The sequence below is a fragment of the Magallana gigas genome, chromosome 4 (genome assembly GCF_963853765.1).
Source record: "Magallana gigas chromosome 4, xbMagGiga1.1, whole genome shotgun sequence".
In the NCBI taxonomy this organism is placed as follows: domain Eukaryota; kingdom Metazoa; phylum Mollusca; class Bivalvia; order Ostreida; family Ostreidae; genus Magallana; species Magallana gigas.
Genome location: NC_088856.1, coordinates 14,304,580 through 14,325,534, shown reverse-complemented (window position 1 = coordinate 14,325,534; position 20,955 = coordinate 14,304,580). Strand labels below are relative to the sequence as shown.

The window sequence follows — 20,955 nt, the reverse complement described above, 5'->3', positions numbered from 1 at the left end:
ATTACATTAGTGATAAAATGCAATCGCCGTTTCATGATATATATTCTTACTTATGTTTACCCTAGAACTTACGCCTACCTATTACCTGTGGATGAACGTAAAATTTTGGCTTAACTTTAGTCGTAGGTAAAGATGCGCGTTTTAATGAAACGGTTTAATATTCGATCTAGTCCCGTATTTACACCGGCGTAGCTCTAATTCTGGGCGTACGACCCTTTATAAAACGAGCCCCAGATCTGGGCAACGTTTACTACCTAGTAACTGGAGATTTTAAACCTAAGGAAGCCGACTTTAGTTATCATCGTGTATTTTTGCCCATTTTGCTTAACTTTTTATTGTACTGGTGAGCGCTGCCATTGTGCATTTAAGACGGTCTGACAAAATAAAGTTTTATAGGATTACGTTTGAAGAAACGACTTTAAAGAAAAAATGAATATTGTATGCCTTTGACATTTTACACACAGAATAATACCATTAACAGGGTTCCTTTCTTTTTTTTTTTTATTAGAATGTATACTTTGTGCCAGTTTACATTTGTTATACTCCAAATATTATCTCGTACAAAATATGTCCCCGAAATATGTTTAATAAAGTTAATATAAGTTTACTTTGCTTCTAAATTCTAGAGAAAACTGATAGCTGCGCATGATCAAGATAATTTTGCTGTGTTGATCAACGATGTTGACGGAATGCGGTATGCAGACGTCAATTCTTTTCAGTTTCCTATGATGCCGACGAAGAAATCTTTCTCAATTCAATATATGATGTGTTTGAATAAAATGGTTTGATATATCATTTATAATTAGTTGAGCTACATTCTAGATTTTTAAGAGGGCTCTTGAAATGCAAATATCATAAATTATATTACCATGCTCTACAAGTTTAATTTATGATTAATAGATATTGTTAAAATGTATATTTCTTTATTATCTAAAACTATAGAACAAGTACATAAAATTCATCAATAAATATATACATGGATGTATGTACATTATTATCATGCGCGGATCCGGGACATGTTTCCCCGGGCATGGGTCCGAGGCCTATTTTAAAAAAAAATTACCATGTGAATAAAAAAAAAATCATTTTTTTGAAAGGCGGGTAGGGTTATTGTCTGGACATCCCGACCTCTCTGGATCTGCGCATGATTTTACAAACTATAACCAAACTAAAGATAAATATAAAGCATAAGAACTGGCTAATGACATGAACAATTAAAATTGTCGAATAATTTGGAAAACCTATTCCTTCGTCAAGACGCAAAATTACTTGGAGTAGAAAAACACAATTTGAATATACCACTGCAAACCACACTTTCAAGAGATATAAACGAAACAACTTTAACACTATATAATGTTACAGTCAAGGATATATACATTTAGAAAAAAAGTATAATAAAACCAGACATTATAGACATAGAGAACAAAACAACAAAGATTTCGAGCAGGACTTCAGTTTTAGGTAAACTTGAGTTTTCAGGTAAATGTAGCATCTGATTTTTTTTTAGGTTTTTGCAAAGGTAAAATTTTCATTTACTTCATAAATGATTCATTTGTTAACATTTGTAGAAGGACGTCCTTACGGTTTTTTTTATCGCCTTTAATCGTATTCCTTATCTTATATACGTTGTCTACGCCGAATGCGTAAGTGTTTGGAAGGACATCTACTTGTTAAAAATGAATCCTGCAGCAACAAAGCCACAGGTTTCAACATTTATACTGGAAACGAGGCTAGGCTGCTTTAACATTTGTAACTTTTTTGATAGTGTGTTTTAAAAATTTCTTTTATCTCCTCTGAGTTTGCTGACTCTATTGGATCCATTGATTTTTCAATTTCTGGTAAGTCTGGAAAGTTTTCTAACAAAAATTGAACCAGTTTAGGTGACCGGTTTACGCATGCATTGAACAAAATAGTTTTTCCGGATCGTGAAACATGATACGCATTTAAAGGGGATTCTGATGATATATCAGTTAAAGTTTTCAAAATTTGTATTCGTTCGTTTTCGGCACCAGCTCTTTCAGTGATAAATAGGGCAGCATTCCATCCTTTTTCTGTGATTTCGTGAATCATAAAAGGAAACTCTTTCACTATTTTAAGACACATATCAAATCTTGCATGCCTGCATGCGATATGCAGTAGATGAATATTATCAGTGGCTGGTTTCTGTAAGAACGCGTTATCGACGAGGGAATGATCTAACAAATGCTGCAGTATTTCAACGTCCCCGCTTTTTGCAGCAAAATGTCCTACGTGTTGCATATTTTTGTCTAGTTCTGTTAAAAGCCCGGGTTTCGTTTTCAATATATACTCGCATATTTTCAAATGACCCTTTTCACATGCGGTATGTAGACAATTCTTTCCAGTTTTCTGTGATTTGTTTTCAATATCTACACCTTCATCAACAAGATATTTAAAAACCTCAAGATTTCCACTTTTAGCTGCATATTGTATAGAGCTCCATCCTTCTCTATTCTTTTCGTGCAAAAGGTGTGAAATGTTTTTGTTTGATCCCACAAACTTGCAAACAGCTAAACTTTTTCCCATACAGGCAAATAAAACTATATTTTCTCTATATGGATGAGTAAGTTCAGTTAGATCACATCCATATTTCATGAAGAGCTCCAATATAGATTTCTCTCCAGCAAGTGCAGCCCAGTGAGCAGGATTCATTGCATATCTGTCAGTGTCCGTGTATAGGTTCTTATGTTTTTGCAAAAGGTACTCGCATATTGCATAGTTCCCGTGGTGGGCAGCAATGTGCAAAACATTCCTTCCGTCAGTTGCTTTTGTGTCAATGCTTACACCGCATTTATGAATTCTTTTAAATAATTGAATATTACCACCTTTTGCAGCAAGATGTAAGCAGTTTAATCCCCGTACGTTTAATTGTTCCAGATCATCTTTATTGAAATCACATATCAAACGAGTAAACCCTTGTTTTGTACCCTGGACAATCAAGTCGTGTAATCTTCGTATATTGGATTTTCCTTCTTCTTTGCCTGTAAGTTCAGACTCCTCGTCTTTGTTTAAAGCGTTTTCCTTTGATTTATGTCCTTAAAAATTAAAAAAAAAACCTATTTTAGAAAAATGATTGAAGCTTTTAAAATCAGTATATGTATAAACACCATATAAAGATCACATATTGTCCAAATATTACTTTAGTAAGTAAGATATAATATAACTGTACCTTTTTGAAACCAAATTGATTTTTGCTTCAAGAACTTTATTATTTTTAGAATCACAAAGATGATTAGAGCGAGAAAGAGGAAAGAAAGACATATGGCAAATCCAATTGTAGTTTTGAAATAGTTGCTGCTTTCTTCTTGATAGGCGGTTGTTTTATTTGCAGACTTTCTTACTTCTCTGTACAAACAAAATAGAGTAATAAACTCATATGTCATTGGAATGAGTAGCATTCAAATTAAAAACAAAATATATATATTTTTTCAAATATTTGTTTTTTTATATTTGATTTTGAAAACATAGGATGTATTTCAAATTACTTTTTAAACGTGAAAATTGCTTTTTCCTTTTGAAGCTAATGCAAAAAGTAAATATGTATCTAATTTGATATGAAATATCTGCCAAACTTAACATAAAAATTGCATGGAAACAATTTAAGTTACGTACTTGTATCGTGAACAAATGCAGGGAATGTCGGCCTCAAAGCAATGTTCATTCGTATTGATGGACAAACACTTTGGAACTTGTAAAAAAAAAATAAAACAGTGAAACTGATCGCCACATATCCTGAATATACTAGTACTAGAAAACAATTAGTATGACATTATGATTTTAAGTCATATATAAAATTTAAAAAAAATCTATAATATGATAAAATTTAAGAAACAAAATACGAGAGCAAGTACTACCTAGTTATAATGTTTTTAAAAATATCATAGTTAAGAAGTGCAAATTGATATAACTTACAATTGTAAAGTTCATTGCTGAAGAAAAATCGATTAGGGCAACCACTGGAAAAAGTACTGCACGGCACCTGATTCAGAATACCGTTTCCAGCCAATTCCAAACAGTTTCCTAAAAATAATTTTTAAGACATAAGATAAAATTTTGGGATTGATAAACGGTCATCTAGATTGAAAGTTGTAATATGCATTAATGAGAGTTATGAGACACTTGATCTTCGTATCAGTCATTTAAAAAACCAACAAACAATCTCACAATTGTTGTCGTACAAACTCTTACAAACTCAAATATATCATTACAGTGTATGGATTATGCCATATCCTGATAAAACTAGTCTCTTAACGCTTTAATTCTCATGCCAAACCTTTAACAAAAATGCAGTGTTTGTAAAATGTTGCATCGAAAATCCAAAATATGTAAGGGTATGCTACATTATTTAGTATCTACTTTCTGAATTCTAATTGAAAATTACAAAGAGCAGATTTACTTTCTAAACACTGAAACGATAATATAAACGTTTCAATAACTTGCATGTTGGGAAAAAAATTCAATTCTTTTTGAGGCTATATTTTTACCAAAAAAAAAATCTCAGAACATAATACTAGGGGTTTTCTTGCATTACAATCATACATAAATGGTTTTTGCTAAATATTGTAATGTGTTTGTGCCTGCGCCTCTGTCTCTATATCATTTTTTTCTCTCTATCAATATATTACATATATAACTTTCTTATCAGACATACGAAAATTACGGATTTTGATGCTATTAATACGGGATTATGTGTTCTCCTTTGTCCATATATAAAAATGAAAGCAACATAAACATGCTTTTATTTAGCATGCTACTTTTTAAATTTAAAAATAGCATATATATATATATATATATATATATATATATATATATATATATATATATATATATATATATATACACACCGTATAACGGGTATTTTCTGCGGCTTGAAATTTTTGCGGTTTAACCCCTAAAAAGTATCAAATTATATTCTGCGTTTTCAATTTCTGCGGTTAAATTAGCCCGAAAAAAAATTACATATGTTTACCGGATTTGCCTTAGGGAACGTAAACTAGAGAACCAATCGAGAACTAGTTCCCGATTTTGGCTCGGTCCCTGGGCGAATAGGTCGAATATGAACCACGCGTTTTTTGCTTGAATTTGGTGTTGTAGATTTATCCATAACTTCAGACAGCCTTGTGTTACACTCTTGGGTCGATCTAGGGGATAAACTTGCCGATAACCGTCCGTTAGGATTTGGAAGAATTCTTCCGCGCTTTACATATCTTAAAATCGACATTCTTACCGTGTTCACGGTGAACGAAAACTAAATCTCAATTGTTTTACAAGTCTACTAAATACTGCTTGTGAACTTTTCTCAGATCATTTTTATTTCATACTCGACTAAACACACAGTCCTTATATCTGTTCAGCTATAATTGATATCGCACAGATAACATGAGATAATTAGGTGTGAAATACGACGCAGAGCCCCCTTATAACGGACTGATCACGTTTGAAAATTATAGCTTGTATTTTAAATAGTGTCAAAGGATTTTTCTTATCCGCAAAATACCGCAAAAAATTAACAACCGCAGAAAATACCCGTTATACGGTGTATATATATATATATATATATATATATATAATCCAGAGCGCTTCTACCTGATCGGCTCTTAAGTAGATTTTAAATCAACGGAAGAGCCGACCAGGCGAAAGTGCTCTGGATTAAACCTCTCTCAAATTCAATCCAGAGCGCTTTCGCCTGATCGGCTCTTCAGTAGATTTTAAACCCACAGCCGATCAGGCGAAAGTGCTTTAGATTGAATTTGAGAGAAATGGAATATCATTTCTCTTAAAACGCACTGGACTAAATTTGAGAGATATAGAGTACCATTTCTCTCATTTCTCTCATTTCGCTTTTGCTTGATCGGCTCTTCGGTGGATTTTAAATCCACGGAAGATCCGTTCAGGCGAAAGCGCTCTGGATTAAATTTGAGAGAAATGGAGTATTGTGCTATTGTCTACTGTCTGTAAGGACTTATTCGTTTATATATATATATATATATATATACCTTTTTCAAAAGGATACTTGTATCCCTTCGGATAGCAAAATTCAACAAGAGATGTGAACTGTTTATTAGGGACACAATGATATCCATGTGTTGTGTTACAATTTAGTCGAGCAGATGCCAGTTCCCAAGCTTCTTTGTTGATTGGACAGTAATTGACGGGATGCACTTCGAAAGAAAACTCCAAGTCCTAAAAATTGAAACCAAAACATTCATGTATATGCCGTTTCATTTTATTTCATAAAATTTAAATGTTTCTTAATTCATTATTTAAGTTTAACTTGTCTTAATGATATTACAATCCAATAAAATATTTCTAAATGCAGTAACCATAATTTAAAATAAAAGAAATTAGAGAGCATTTATAGTATAGTACAAACATTCAACTATTACCACTGCAATAACACTGTGTTTCTTTATTCAACATTCTGGTGAGAAGTTGAATCATTTGTAATTTAATTTAATGAATAAAGCAGTTTTAAGTACTTAGTAATTGAATTAATTGTTACCGTAACGATATCCTTATTGTTTTCTAACATTTGGTATCTAGAATTTACTTTATTTATTTGCTGTATTAGCAATTTAAAGCAACGGATGTTTGAATTTGCGTATTTTGAATGCATCTATTCTATTCCAATACATACATGCAATGCACTTAGAGATGTACTTGATTGTGCGGAAACCGCTTTCCGCTAAAAACACAGTCATATTGAATACGTATCAGTAAAATACGAATAAGGTTCTGCAAAAAATGATGTGTATAGACTGTTAGATGATAATTAAAAATTGAGAATGTTTACTTTAGCATTTCCTCTTGTAGAGTAATGGGATATTCTATTTACCATACCTTTGGGAAAAACCCATACCACATCAACTAAACATATAAAATAGGTTCACAAACAATAAGAGTTCTATAAATATTGCAGTCAAATTCCACAAGAACTGGTAGTGTAAGTAGGAGAAAACAGTCAAGTAATCCTCTACCCCGAATCTGCACATACTGTTAAACAGTGCAAACACTAGGCCGCATTTGAGAGAATGTTCCATGAAAACTTAACATTATTCGCTAAATGAAATTTCCGTCGAACATCATCATTTATACAGATTTAGAAATTTCGAACAAGTATTGTACATAGACAGCTAAAAAATAGTTTCAACCCGAGTACACTTTATAAGGGCAAATGTAACTTTGGCATGATTTATAGAACATAAAAGTTTACTTTTTATGGCTTAATAGATTCTGACAAAAAACTTATAATTCGGTAATCAGAAAACAGACGGAAAATAGGACAGTTTTAAAAAGTAAGCCCAAATAAAGATTATAGGTAGCTTATTAATGCATTTAGACATCAATCATCAATTGGTATACAGTGCTAAATGTAGGCACACATCCATTGAAACTAGTAGATTAGGTGTTCACGGAACAATTAGAGGCCTTTTCATCTTTCAATATGGTTAAAAAAAATCATCAAAATCTTGATAATTAAAGAGTAATAAGAGAAAAAACAATTTCTGACTCAATTTAAAACGGAAATAAAAAAAAGCCCACCGACGAGTTTCGAACCCGCGACCAATAGCTTTGCAATCATGTACTCTAACCACGAGGCCACGTACGGCGACTTGAATTTATGTTTTATATTATATAGGATGTCAATTGAATGAATGCAATGCGATGCAAAACAATACATATGGTTTAGATCCGCCGTGTTTACATTCCAGAAAGTGTTAATACACCATTGAGAAGCCTAATGAATAGATGGGCGCTTAGTGATTGGTTCAGATGCTTAACAAGTGAAAAGCTGTCAATGTGACAGCAAACCGGGTTTTCTTTTATGTGAACTGTATCCTTAATCCATGTCAACCCGTATCCAGTGAAATGGAGTACCCTATATGCAACATTTTGCCAAAAAATGACTAAGTTCAAAAGCTAGTATTTTTTTTAAAAATTATTAAAAATCAAAATCCTTGCAATATGCACACCTCTGAAATATGTACAATTGATGTGCAAAAGAACAACTTCCTATCTTGAGAACTGTAGGAGAAGTTATCCGTACAATGAGGGTACCCTATATGCAATATTTTGCCAACAAATGACTAAGTTCAAAGGCAAGTATTATTTTGATAAATTATTGGAAATCAAAATCCTAGCAATATGCACACCTCTGATATATGTACAATTGATCTGCAAAAGAACAACTTCCTGTCTTGAGAACTGTAGGAGGAGTTATCCGTACAATGAGGGTACCCTATATGCAACATTTTGCCAAAAAATGACTAAGTTTAAAAGCTATTATTTTTTTCATAAATTATCAAAAATCAAAATCCTAGCAATATGCACACCTCTGATATATGTACAATTGATCTGCAAAAGAACAACTTCCTGTCGTGAAAACTGTAGGAGGAGTTATCCGTACAATGAGGGTACCCTATATGCAACATTTTGCCAAAAAATGACTAAGTTCAAAAGCTGGTATTTTTTCCATAAATTATCAGAAATCAAAATCCTAGCAATATGCACACCTCTAATATATGTACAATTGATGTGCAAAAGAACAACTTCCTATCTTGAACAGTGTAGGAGGAGTTATCCGTACAATGAGGGTACCCTTTTGGCAGCCGCTCGCCCGCCCGCCCGCCCGCCATTTTCACCATTTTAATAACCGGATTTTTCCGTTGGAAAACCCGGTCAAAAATTTATTATTAAAAATCACTGCTGCTTGTAAACAATGTGGCCGGATAGCGTAGACCAAGAAATCAACAGGTCAGGCAAACTTTCGTCGCGAGCGGCTATTTGAAGATGCTGGAAGGCCACGTCGGATTAAGGGGGTTATGTGACCATCTTGTACATTTGAGGATAAGAATGTAAACATTTCTTGAACTGGAAGCTACAGACTTATTTTGAAGATTTAAAAATCTGAAAAATATGTTCGTTGGTGTCCTCTCTACAACCATTTGTTGAGAAAAAGTTTTAATTTTGCTAATTTAAGTTGTAACTTTGTCTCTTGGTCAAAAGGTCAAAGATCAAAGGTCACACAAAATGAAAGGGAGTGTATTTCGTATGTGTTTGTGAAATCAATGAAATTCAAAGGGGAATTACTGCACAAAGGGGACGTTGGATCATAGTAGAAGAAACTTCTATGTGTACTGAAGACAGTGGTAAAAGTTTTATGTCTCTATCTCTTATGACATTTTGTTTTCTTTAGGTTTTTCTTCTTCTTCTTTTTTTCTATTTTCCCCAGGGTGACTTTTTTGTTATAAGGGTTATCCAAACAATTTAAACTTTATGCAATTGCTCGTTTAAAATGATGGTACCAATTCACCCTGTGTCAAAAAAACTCCCAGAACTTACATAGTTATTGCCCTTTGACAAGGAAATGCTTGGTATCGCTGCTCCTATGAAACCATAAGAGATAGAGATTTGGAACCTTTACCAATGTCTTCAGTACACCCCTTCTAGCAGTTATTGCCCATGAAAGTATTTAAATTTCTATAAAATCACTTCGAACTTTTTTACTATTTGTCATAGAGACTTCGGACCACTTGAGATGGGCACCTCTACCTTGTCCGATCAAAATAACATAAAGGTCAAGGTCATTTTAAAATCTGGTTATTTATGTGTTTTCGTATCTCTTTTGTTTACGGTGGTATAAAGTATAAAGAAACTTTATCAAAGATGTAGTAGGACGTCATAAGCCATATCAAAATATAACCCTTTAGCTCCCACCTTGAAAAAGTTAGTAAGTTATTGCCCCTGTTGTACGAAATGCTTGTTATCGCTACTCCTCTGAAATCATAAGAGATAGAGACATAAAACTTTTACCACTGTCTTCAGTACACATAGAAGTTTCTTCTACTATGATCCAACGTCCCCTTTGTGCAGTAATTCCCCTTTGAATTTCATTGATTTCACAAACACATACGAAATACACTCCCTTTCATTTTGTGTGACCTTTGATCTTTGACCTTTTGACCAAGAGACAAAGTTACAACTTAAATTAGCAAAATTAAAACTTTTTCTCAACAAATGGTTGTAGAGAGGACACCAACGAACATATTTTTCAGATTTTTAAATCTTCAAAATAAGTCTATAGCTTCCAGTTCAAGAAATGTTTACATTCTTATCCTCAAATGTACAAGATGGTCACATAACCCCCTTAATCCGACGTGGCCTTCCAGCATCTTCAAATAGCCGCTCGCGACGAAAGTTTGCCTGACCTGTTGATTTCTTGGTCTACGCTATCCGGCCACATTGTTTACAAGCAGCAGTGATTTTTAATAATAAATTTTTGACCGGGTTTTCCAACGGAAAAATCCGGTTATTAAAATGGTGAAAATGGCGGGCGGGTGGGCGGGCGGGCGGGCGGCTGCCAAAAGGGTACCCTCATTGTACGGATAACTCCTCCTACACTTTTCAAGATAGGAAGTTGTTCTTTTGCACATCAATTGTACATATATCAGAGGTGTGCATATTGCTAGGATTTTGATTTCTGATAATTTATGAAAAAAATACCAGCTTTTGAACTTAGTCATTTTTTGGCAAAATGTTGCATATAGGGTACCCTCATTGTACGGATAACTCCTCCTACAGTTTTCACGACAGGAAGTTGTTCTTTTGCAGATCAATTGTACATATATCAGAGGTGTGCATATTGCTAGGATTTTGATTTCTGATAATTTATGAAAAAAATACCAGCTTTTGAACTTAGTCATTTTTTGGCAAAATGTTGCATATAGGGTACCCTCATTGTACGGATAACTCCTCCTACAGTTCTCAAGACAGGAAGTTGTTCTTTTGCAGATCAATTGTACATATATCAGAGGTGTGCATATTGCTAGGATTTTGATTTCTGATAATTTATGAAAAAAATACCAGCTTTTGAACTTAGTCATTTTTTGGCAAAATGTTGCATATAGGGTACCCTCATTGTACGGATAACTCCTCCTACAGTTCTCAAGACAGGAAGTTGTTCTTTTGCAGATCAATTGTACATATATCAGAGGTGTGCATATTGCTAGGATTTTGATTTCTGATAATTTATGAAAAAAATACCAGCTTTTAAACTTAGTCATTTTTTGGCAATATGTTGCATATAGGGTACCCTCATTGTACGGATAACTCCTCCTACAGTTCTCAAGACAGGAAATTGTTCTTTTGCAGATTTATTGTACATATATCAGAGGTGTGCATATTGCTAGGATTTTGATTTTTGATAATTTATGAAAAAAATACCAGCTTTTAAACTTCGTCATTTTTTGGCAATATGTTGCATATAGGGTACCCTCATTGTACGGATAACTCCTCCTACAGTTCTCAAGACAGGAAGTTGTTCTTTTGCAGATCAATTGTACATATATCAGAGGTGTGCATATTGCTAGGATTATGATTTCCGATAATTTATCAAAATAATACCTGCCTTTGAACTTAGTCATTTTTTGGCAAAATATTGCATATAGGGTACCCTCATTGTACGGATAACTCCTCCTACAGTTCTCAAGATAGGAAGTTGTTCTTTTGCACATCAATTGTACATATATCAGAGGTGTGCATATTGCAAGGATTTTGATTTTTGATAATTTTTAAAAAAAATACTAGCTTTTGAACTTAGTCATTTTTTGGCAAAATGTTGCATATAGGGTACTCCATTTCACTGGATACGGGTTGACATGGATTAAGGATACAGTTCACATAAAAGAAAACCCGGTTTGCTGTCACATTGACAGCTTTTCACTTGTTAAGCATCTGAACCAATCACTAAGCGCCCATCTATTCATTAGGCTTCTCAATGGTGTATTAACACTTTCTGGAATGTAAACACGGCGGATCTAAACCATATGTATTGTTTTGCATCGCATCGCATTCATTCAATTGACATCCTATATAATTATATATATATATATATATATATATATATATATATATATATATATATATATATATATATATATATATATATATATATATATATATATTTGAAACCAATATCTACTTAGATATCATATACAGTTAGATTTGTATTATCCCTAAGGAGCCTCGATCTGATCATCCTCTAAAAGCCTGATTATGTCACCTAGCTATAGAAGATAGATCAGGAGTTTTGGCGGGATTCAGCTAAATGGTACTAGGATCAAGTTTCAGGTTTTAAACATTATTGTTTCAGGGGTGTCAAATTATCTGATGAAGTAAGAATGATCATAATTTATACCATTAAAATTTTACTCATAAGCGATGCAACACAATGCAAATGATAATTTCAAATTGATAATCCTATGAACACTCAGAAACCCCTCCAGAAACAGCATACTCCATTCATGAAACAAAAGCCTATGCCATTTTAATGAGAACAATCCTGTAATTATGGCAAGTCCGGTTATAAAGAGAAATAGAAATCACAACTTTAGAATTGAGTTTGCAGGAGATGATTGACAAAAACGAAGTGTGCTTGAAAGTTTTCAAAGAATCAGGGGTGAACTAAGTTCAAAACATAACAAACCTGTCGGAAATTTACAGGTTATTGAAAATCTGTTTCAACTGTGGTCTGATGGGTCAATGGCAAATGGGTCTGAAAATGAGCTTGCGGAAAAGGAAAAACCGAGTGTACCAAGTACGTATATAAAGGTACAGAAAAAAATGTAAATCAAAAATTTTTTCTTTGTGCCAAAGAGTCTATAAAACGACTTGTAGAGATGGCTGAGCACCATGGAAGTAGCTGTAAAAACACCTGAAAGTGAAATCAAAGTACTGAAGTACTGAGGGGAGTTGATTTTATGGATTAGCATTTATTTCAACATCAAGTTATTTTGCGTAGCAACTGCGTAGCAATCGGTTTCTAGTCTGTATTTAAATTACGCACATTTTTATAATATGAATTTTCAGACTTTTCCGACAGGAATTTCGGGAAACTCCATATGAATCATGTTGTGTAATATTTAAAGATCGATTTCAAACTATGTATTAGTAATCGAATCAATTCTAAAAATTGTATGGATCCAAACACTATTGATATTAAACTCTAGTCTCGTTCAACCACACGCTCAGCTGTCTCAGTTAATCTCCGACGAGCAAGAGAGCCTCTCCGTCGGATTTTTACGGAGACCGCCGAGCGTTTGGTTGAACGAGACTCTTGCGTAGTAATACATGATACTACAAAAATATCTACATTATTCGTAATATATAAAATCTGACTTTTTTCAAAGTGTTTATAGATAAGTTTCTTTGAAAAAAAATGCGAATTTTTCTATTGTTTTCAAGAACTAAGTCTTGTCAGCGGTGATGATTTGTACTTAGGTCCAAACACTGTTTCACTTTCGGTTTGCCAGAGTAACTGCATAGAAGAGTTGATTAAAATCAACTCCCAAAAAATACACCAGAAAGGCCACGTTGTTACTACACATTTTTTCTGTGATGAGCAAAATGACCACAGTTTTCTTTGGTCATCCTCCCCATATTTACCAAATAAGGAATACTTAGTTTACAACAGAGTTAAACATGGATTCACATGTAGTGGTATGCTACCATCACATTATGTTCGATTTACTAAAGGAGCTTGAATTGGAAAGATTTTCAAACAAAGTAGACATCATTTTTTCAATGAAATGCAAGAACATATACAAAGGGAATATGATTATTCAACACATACAGCAACACTAGAGGAAGTGGCTGCCTATGAAAATGAAGAACTTGGAGCCAACAACATTATGTCTGATGCCAGGCATGGAATGAGAAAAAAATGCCAAAGACACAAGTGTTGTGGCAATTGGAGAAAAGTCTCACAAAGTACTGTCATGTCAGAATGTGACCAAATCCGATGATGTTATATCACAGAGACATGAAAAGCTGGGAACAGGAAAAATCTGTCAACATCTTAAAGATCAAGAGGTAAACATCGGAGTCCATGCTCATGACAGAAATTTGTCAATTAACAAATTCATTCGTGAGGAGTGCGACTCAGAGAGCCAAAATGACACATGGCATGCTGTAAAGTCCATGAAAACAGCTCTGATTTTTTTTTTCGTCTGGACCAGCTTATTTAGATGGAAAAACCTGGTCATCCCAACAAGGTTGAACCAATATCCACACATTTTCATTTGGCCATCAGAGACTGTGATGAAGACCCGGAAAAATTGAAATCTCTTCTTCTCAACATTGTTGAACGTTACAAAAATAATCATCAAGCTTGTCATGGATCATCAAAAAAGACCCTAATTATGAATTTTCTAAAAAGGTTATAACAGATCCAAGAGCTGAGAAATTGTTGTTAGGTGTCAAAAAAAATTCTGTTATATTCAAGCATCCTCATGATTACAGAGTTTGTAAGGATACATTTTAAGTAGAAAGTTTTAATAATGTTGTAAATGTTTACGAAGATAAGAAAATATCGTTTTTAGATACCCAGTATAATGCTAGAACAAACTTAGCAGTCTGTCACTGGAACGAAAATGTTGAGAGAAAATTTACTTCAGTTAGGAAACCAAATCACAGAATGCCACGAAGTGTTAAAGGAAAGAAAAACTTAAAAAAGTGCACATTCATTTTTCGGGGAAATATTTGGAAAAGATATGTTAAGTCTTCTTTTAGAAAAAGAAATAGAATTTTTAAGGACACTTGTTACAGTCTACAGGCTGCTAAAATAGTATTTTCTTTGTGTACATACAGAATAAATTGCAATATGAAATACTCTGATTGAGTTTTCTTGCACTGTGTTTAGATCGGGTTTTCCCCAGTATATAAAGAAAGCTGACTCAGCCACATGCAATGTTTACTCTTATCAGCATCACTGACAGTGATGGAGGTAACCCCGCCTTTTTGCCCTTATAGGCTTAATTATCTACCAGGTGGCAGAAACTCTAGGTCGACCCCTTTAAGTTATTAACTGAATGTCTCGCAAAAATGCTATTTAGTCAGCATTTTTCCTCATTTGAATTTTTAATTTGGCTATGGTCATAAAGAAAAAAACAAAAGCATGTTTAAATTAACTTGAATAACTTTGGAAATACACGTTTTTATACTTTTGAAACTACCATTCGATGCTCTCTACCTACGTAATAACCACCAACGATAACATTCTATTGTATATATAAGCAGATTATGTAGATAATTACTGTTTTATTTTAACAAAAACTTACTGGAATGCTGACTGATGTTGTCAGTGGTAGACTCAGTGCATAGAAAACTGAAAAGGCGATTAAAACCATTCTCACTCTGTAAAAGAATTTAAAAAAAATTACTTTACCATCAATGCATGATTAATGAAAAACGCTTATTTTGCTTTCTTTGGTATTTATGACATAACATATGAAGCATTAATATATATATATATATATATATATATATATATATATATATATATATATATATATATATATATATATATATATATATATATATAATTCGTATAATTGCAATTTATAAATATAAACGGTTTGATGTCTTTTTAATCTGTAGATATAAACAACATTATTTTAACATGCACAGCTTTCCCCTCGGGGAGCCCCTCAGTTTTAATGCTGAATTTGAAGTAATCTGATTGTCTGAAAGATATCGTCACTTTTGGTTTATCAGTCTACAAATTGTACAGTCTGTATTTTGTTGAATTTCTTTCCCACCTCTGTTTTGGCCTATTCCCACATCATCTGCCATCAGTTTGTATTATTAATAATTTACTTATGTGTTTGAATGCATAGTTTACCTTGTATTAGATTCTGCTCTACATATTATATATGTTGCAGTTGGTTTTAACGTACTAGAGTATAGTTTTTTCAGTTACAGTATTTTGATTTTTGTTGTACTTGAATTATTGGTATGTACTAAATTTGATGTACATCAATGTTTATACGTTTTGATCAGGATATAATCATATTCTGATCAATAAAATTTTTAACACATTTGATGTGTAGGCAGGAGAAGGAGGAGGCATAACTATTACTTTATATTTGTTTTTGCTGCTTCAAAGAAACTCAAAAACAATGCGCTATGTCTAAGTCTATTTAAGCATTGTTCAAGCAAATGCAGTGAACAGTAACTCTAAATAGAATGTCTCTTTATGCATGGATATCGATATATTTAACGTTCTTTCATGTTTCATAATTCAATCCAGTTCTTACGTAACTGTTCGATATATTGTGGTAAACACAGTCTAAGTTTATTTTTTTGTTATCAATCCGTGTAACAGGGTTTGTGGTAATCGATATTTTTGCATTTAAATATTACCTTTAAACATCAATGTACACATATGTGCACCGCATTAGGTAAAGGGCAATGGTGGTATTGCATTTTCTTGTTGATGATCAAGTTTTCAAACATGCAAATTTTGATGACTATTTAATTAAGAACATCTGACATTTGAAATAGATAAAAGTTTTAAAACTAGTCCTAAAACGGAAAAATGAAACTTTTAAATGGAAAGTAGACGTAATTTCTCAAATCAATCAAACGCTCAAGCAAATAAGACATTTGCTTTTAAACTACATTTAATTTGATCATGAAGTCTCCTTTAATTAATTGCCTTCTGAATATTGCCCAATTTAACTCCAAACATTATGATATTTAAGAAGTTATTCAGAGTAAATAATTTGCTCAAGCCACTTACTTTGTTTCCATTAGTTAGTATTAGACAAGAAAACATTGTGGTTTCGCTTTCTGAACCAAGAAAAAAAGTGCTCGACAATAATGAAAAAAAAAATCATTATTTCACGTTTTTTTTATTCAACCTACCGGTAAACATACGGCTATTTCATTTATTGAAAATAATAATTTTTCCAGGATAGAGATTAATTTCTTAATGAAGGGCGAACACAACTTACCTTCTTAGTAGCTATAGAGGTTTGGTGCAATATATAATCTATTAATAATTATACATGATTCAACATGTCTTTTTGGTTAAAGTTTTGCACGATATATTGACTGAAGGAATTTCCGGCCTACATCTTGCTTTTCTTTACTTATATTCTGCTAAACCATTAGTTTTGTTGTCAGTTGTAAATGCTTTAGCCAGTTGCAAACCCAATAGGCAGTATTTTAGTTATTGGAATAGTGAATCAAAAAAAAAAGAAGAAGAAGTTATGTTGAAGTTTCGGTTTCGGGAGTAAAATCAAACCTTTTTTTGTTGTTGTTTTTCTGAAATCAATTATATTAATGTTTGGAAGGGAAATGCTAAGAGTTTAACATCAACCTCTATCGCAAAATTTTATTAAATGTATCATTTTGTTATTATTTTAAAGATGTCATTTAATGTGTACAAGTATTTGGATTAAGTATAATGAATTATGTAAAAGACACTTATTATTCATTTTGTAATCGCCTTATTCGCCGTTTAGGTCAAACTTACATTAATACATGTAACAATCACAGATATTATCAAAGGAATGAATCTTAAGAAAATACTTTCTGAGACTTTTTGTTATCCCTATGAACTTTAAGAGAGTCGTTTAAATAGTTTATATCGCATTTTAAAGTATGATTGAACGTAATCATTTGTCATTGTACAAAATAATGCATCAAACTTTGAGCTCGTGTGATGTCAATTGTGGCGTCATAAATATGCTTCTAATATATCCTTTTGAAAGAAAAAACCAAAAAAACCAAACGAATTTCCTTTTAGAAAGTTCATATAAATGCAAATGAAAATGTTCATTTTTGTTATAATTAATGTGTTTGTCGACAAATAATTTTTCTTTTTATTACCTATCGTAAATAATTGTTACCTATCGTTCCATTGCTCAAACTAAATGCTAAAATTGAATTTGGAGAAATGATTGATAATTGTTAGGAATGCACTATGTACATACGTTTACAAGATACATATATATATAATTGGCTTTAATGACCACTAGCATAGCATCAGGATTAATTTTGAAGAGTGTTTTTAAACGCCTTATATTCATGACTGTCCATATGCTTTTCTCGATTCCAGTATGCCAAAATTACTACCAAAATGCATGAAATGCAAAAAGTGGAATTCTTTGACACAGCTGAGAGTGACTTGATCACATAAATTTAAAAAAAAAACGTTATTTATCAACCACTATGGAAAAAAAATAACGATATGTACTGCAAACACCAATTCCAAAGTTTTTTAGAAGGCATACATTCGAAAAGAGATATCATATAGTAGAGAAAAGGATATATGTTAAACTACATATTTTTTTATTAAAAACTTCCTTAAAGAATATTTATTGATTATTTAAAAGGTCTTTTATGTCCCTATATTCTTTCCAGAAATATTGCTTTTTTAATGGATAGCAGTTCCCGATCATGAAATATATCAAGATGAAGGTTAAATGCACAATGGACTTTAGCTGTCTACCGACTAGCTTGATTGTTACATGTCAACTTTGTACCATCCAGGCATATGTAAGAACGTATACAAGGATATTTCATTTCTCTTACACATGATATAAAGCTCAATTTAAATAGTTATATTAAGACGTAGTATTTTACTTTCGTTTTAAATGTTTGTGTAGATAAACAATCTTTATGTTAATAAAAAACGAATATTGACAGTTGTTCTATTAAATACAACTTAATAAATTATTAAATATTGATATACAAATATTAAAGTATATTAAAATATATCTATATAGTAAAAATATTTGTGTATAAAAAAGAAATAAATTTCAAATTTATAAGCAACCATTGCAGCTTACCTAGTTCAACGATATTTGCAATTCATACGGTGACATGTTTCAACATGCTTTTGATCATGCCACCGATGTTATGCAATCCCAAGAGTTGAAATGCCATTTGACCTTCTTCATTCATTCATCAATTTAGAAATGTTTGTCATAAACCAAATGTTTAAAATGATTGACACGTACAAAATATTTTGACAACTATTGATGTTAAGCCCAGGAGCTCTGAGCCCATTTTGCCATTTTTCTAAATATTTATAATGTAATAATGGATACTTAAAATCTAATTCTAATTTAAATTAAAAAAATTCCAAAAGCTTTTCCACAGAAAGTGATCCAATGTCCACGCCTGTCGCAGAAACCAATAAAATGCATCTATTTATGTTTAAAATGCTTATATTTGTATTTGTTTATTGTATACTATTTTGTGATAGGAAACTCCCTAAGTAGCGGTGTTAAAGCTGAACACCGCTCGTAAATAGGCACTGTCCGCCATATTTCTCTTTCAGCACCGCTCTTCCTACACCCCTATATAAGCCATAGACCTCTTAACAGTTCAAAGTATATCGCTGTAGAGGTCTCACCTGTGTGGACGTACATCTTGCCTCACCATGTTACTCGGTCGCGATGAAATTGTCAAGTTTTACGCATTTTTTCAAACCAGGAGAGTACTAACATCAAATGAACTGGTCATTGCATTATTTACAGACATAATGTGCACATAAATAACAATTAAATGCATAAAAATCCAAAGACAACGAAAGGAACACTACACGTCGGCCACGAGTTTCAGATGTGCAATCGGGTGTAACGAAATCGAAGGGTTTATATACCAGGTACCTGTGTGACGGTTCCTATTTACGAGCGGTGTTCAGCTTTAAGACGGTCTGATAGAGGATAGAGAAAAGATGTGGTCTGTTTACGACTCTAAAATTCCATCTACCATTTAGAAAAAGGTCTGTGTAAAAATATAGAAAATAATTAATTTTTAAAGCTAAAAAACGTAATTTGTTGACCATTAAACCTCCTATGAAAATATTAACGAATTTAGACCTATTTAGATATATTGTACCGTAATACCTATATAAAAATAGTATACAATGATATTAATTTGATTCTAAATGAAATAACATACATATAGTTTATATTACGAAGTAATACACTAAGTATGGTTGACTTTGAGGGTCGCTGAAATAATAGTAATAAGGATAAAATATCATGACTTTTTGCTCACGTAATATCTTCATAAGGAATAATATCGAAACTTGAACGTCTGCAGTTTAAAATAATCTTCCTTAGAAATGGGACTCAAATCACCTTGGCTAGTACATACAATGTTTCACATTTCTCCATGATCCAATAAGCTGTACAAAGCTGTTTCTTAAAACTTATAGTAAATTACTAGTTTAAACCGCATGAAAATTTTTTAACAACGCAAATAATGAAACGACAGGTTTTTGCTTTTCTTCGTTTAGCAAATAATATATTACTTCCTTACCACTTTATCCCTTTTAGCAACTTAATACAGCTCCCCAATAGAGAGATAACCTTGCTAAAGCGCAGTTATCCCTATTTATATTAATAAAACATTCCAGTAAATGCAAGGATTTCATGATATACTTATATATCATACTTAATATATAAATATAGAAATTGCAATAAAATAAAATAAAAATCAGCGTTAGAAAACCCATGTATTCAAATGTAGTTTATAAGACTGACCTGGTCGTGGCATATAATATCAGTCATTCACAACTGTAACGGAAAGAGGATGAAATTAAACTCGTAGAAATCGTGAGCATTTTCCCATAAAAATTATTTTTGTTCTTCCTGCAAACAGAAAATAATCAGAGTTTGTATTCATTTCAATGACATTGTTGGACCAAGCCAAAAAAACCCACTAAAAGCTAAATAATAATAATAAAATTAAATCACATGCGGAAATTATTGTTTGTATTTTATGGACTCCGGATAGGGCCATGTAGTTCACCATCGCATCATTGCACCAAAGACGTTTGCGTCAATAGTGCGATAGTGCAATGACGATGATGCTGTGGTGCGATAGCGCCACCACGAGGATGCGATGGTACGACAATGCAATGACGATGGTACGATTGCAAGATGGAGCGATAGCGCGAAGACGCGACGATACGATAGCGATGACGCGATGGTGTGATATCGATGATGCGATGCTCTATCGTGACATCGTTACCTCTTTATTGCGTCATCGTGTCAATGCATCATCGCTCTGTCGACTTTCATAAAAAAAGATTACATTTCCAGCAGTCATTGCACGACATGGCGTTTGATGACGAAG

At 32.7% G+C, this 20,955-nt stretch overlaps 1 protein-coding gene across 2 annotated transcripts; it reads right to left on the bottom strand.

The window, feature by feature from the left end:
- Nucleotides 1–926: 926 nt before the first annotated feature.
- LOC105333239 (putative ankyrin repeat protein RF_0381) lies at nt 927–20,488 on the bottom strand. 2 transcript variants are annotated; one of them, XM_034448509.2, is made up of 7 exons: nt 20,361–20,488; nt 15,135–15,210; nt 6,015–6,201; nt 3,931–4,038; nt 3,631–3,706; nt 3,188–3,363; nt 927–3,053 (listed from the first exon to the last, which is right to left on the bottom strand). In XM_034448509.2, the coding sequence occupies exons 2-7, from the start codon at nt 15,201–15,203 to the stop codon at nt 1,741–1,743; spliced, it is 1,929 nt and encodes a 642-aa protein (XP_034304400.1). In that variant the 5' UTR covers nt 15,204–15,210; nt 20,361–20,488; the 3' UTR covers nt 927–1,740. The 2 variants fall into 2 exon arrangements, with proteins under 2 accessions (XP_034304400.1, XP_034304401.1); XM_034448510.2 differs by lacking the exon at nt 20,361–20,488 and adding an exon at nt 16,812–16,834.
- Between the last annotated feature and the right edge of the window lie 467 nt (nt 20,489–20,955).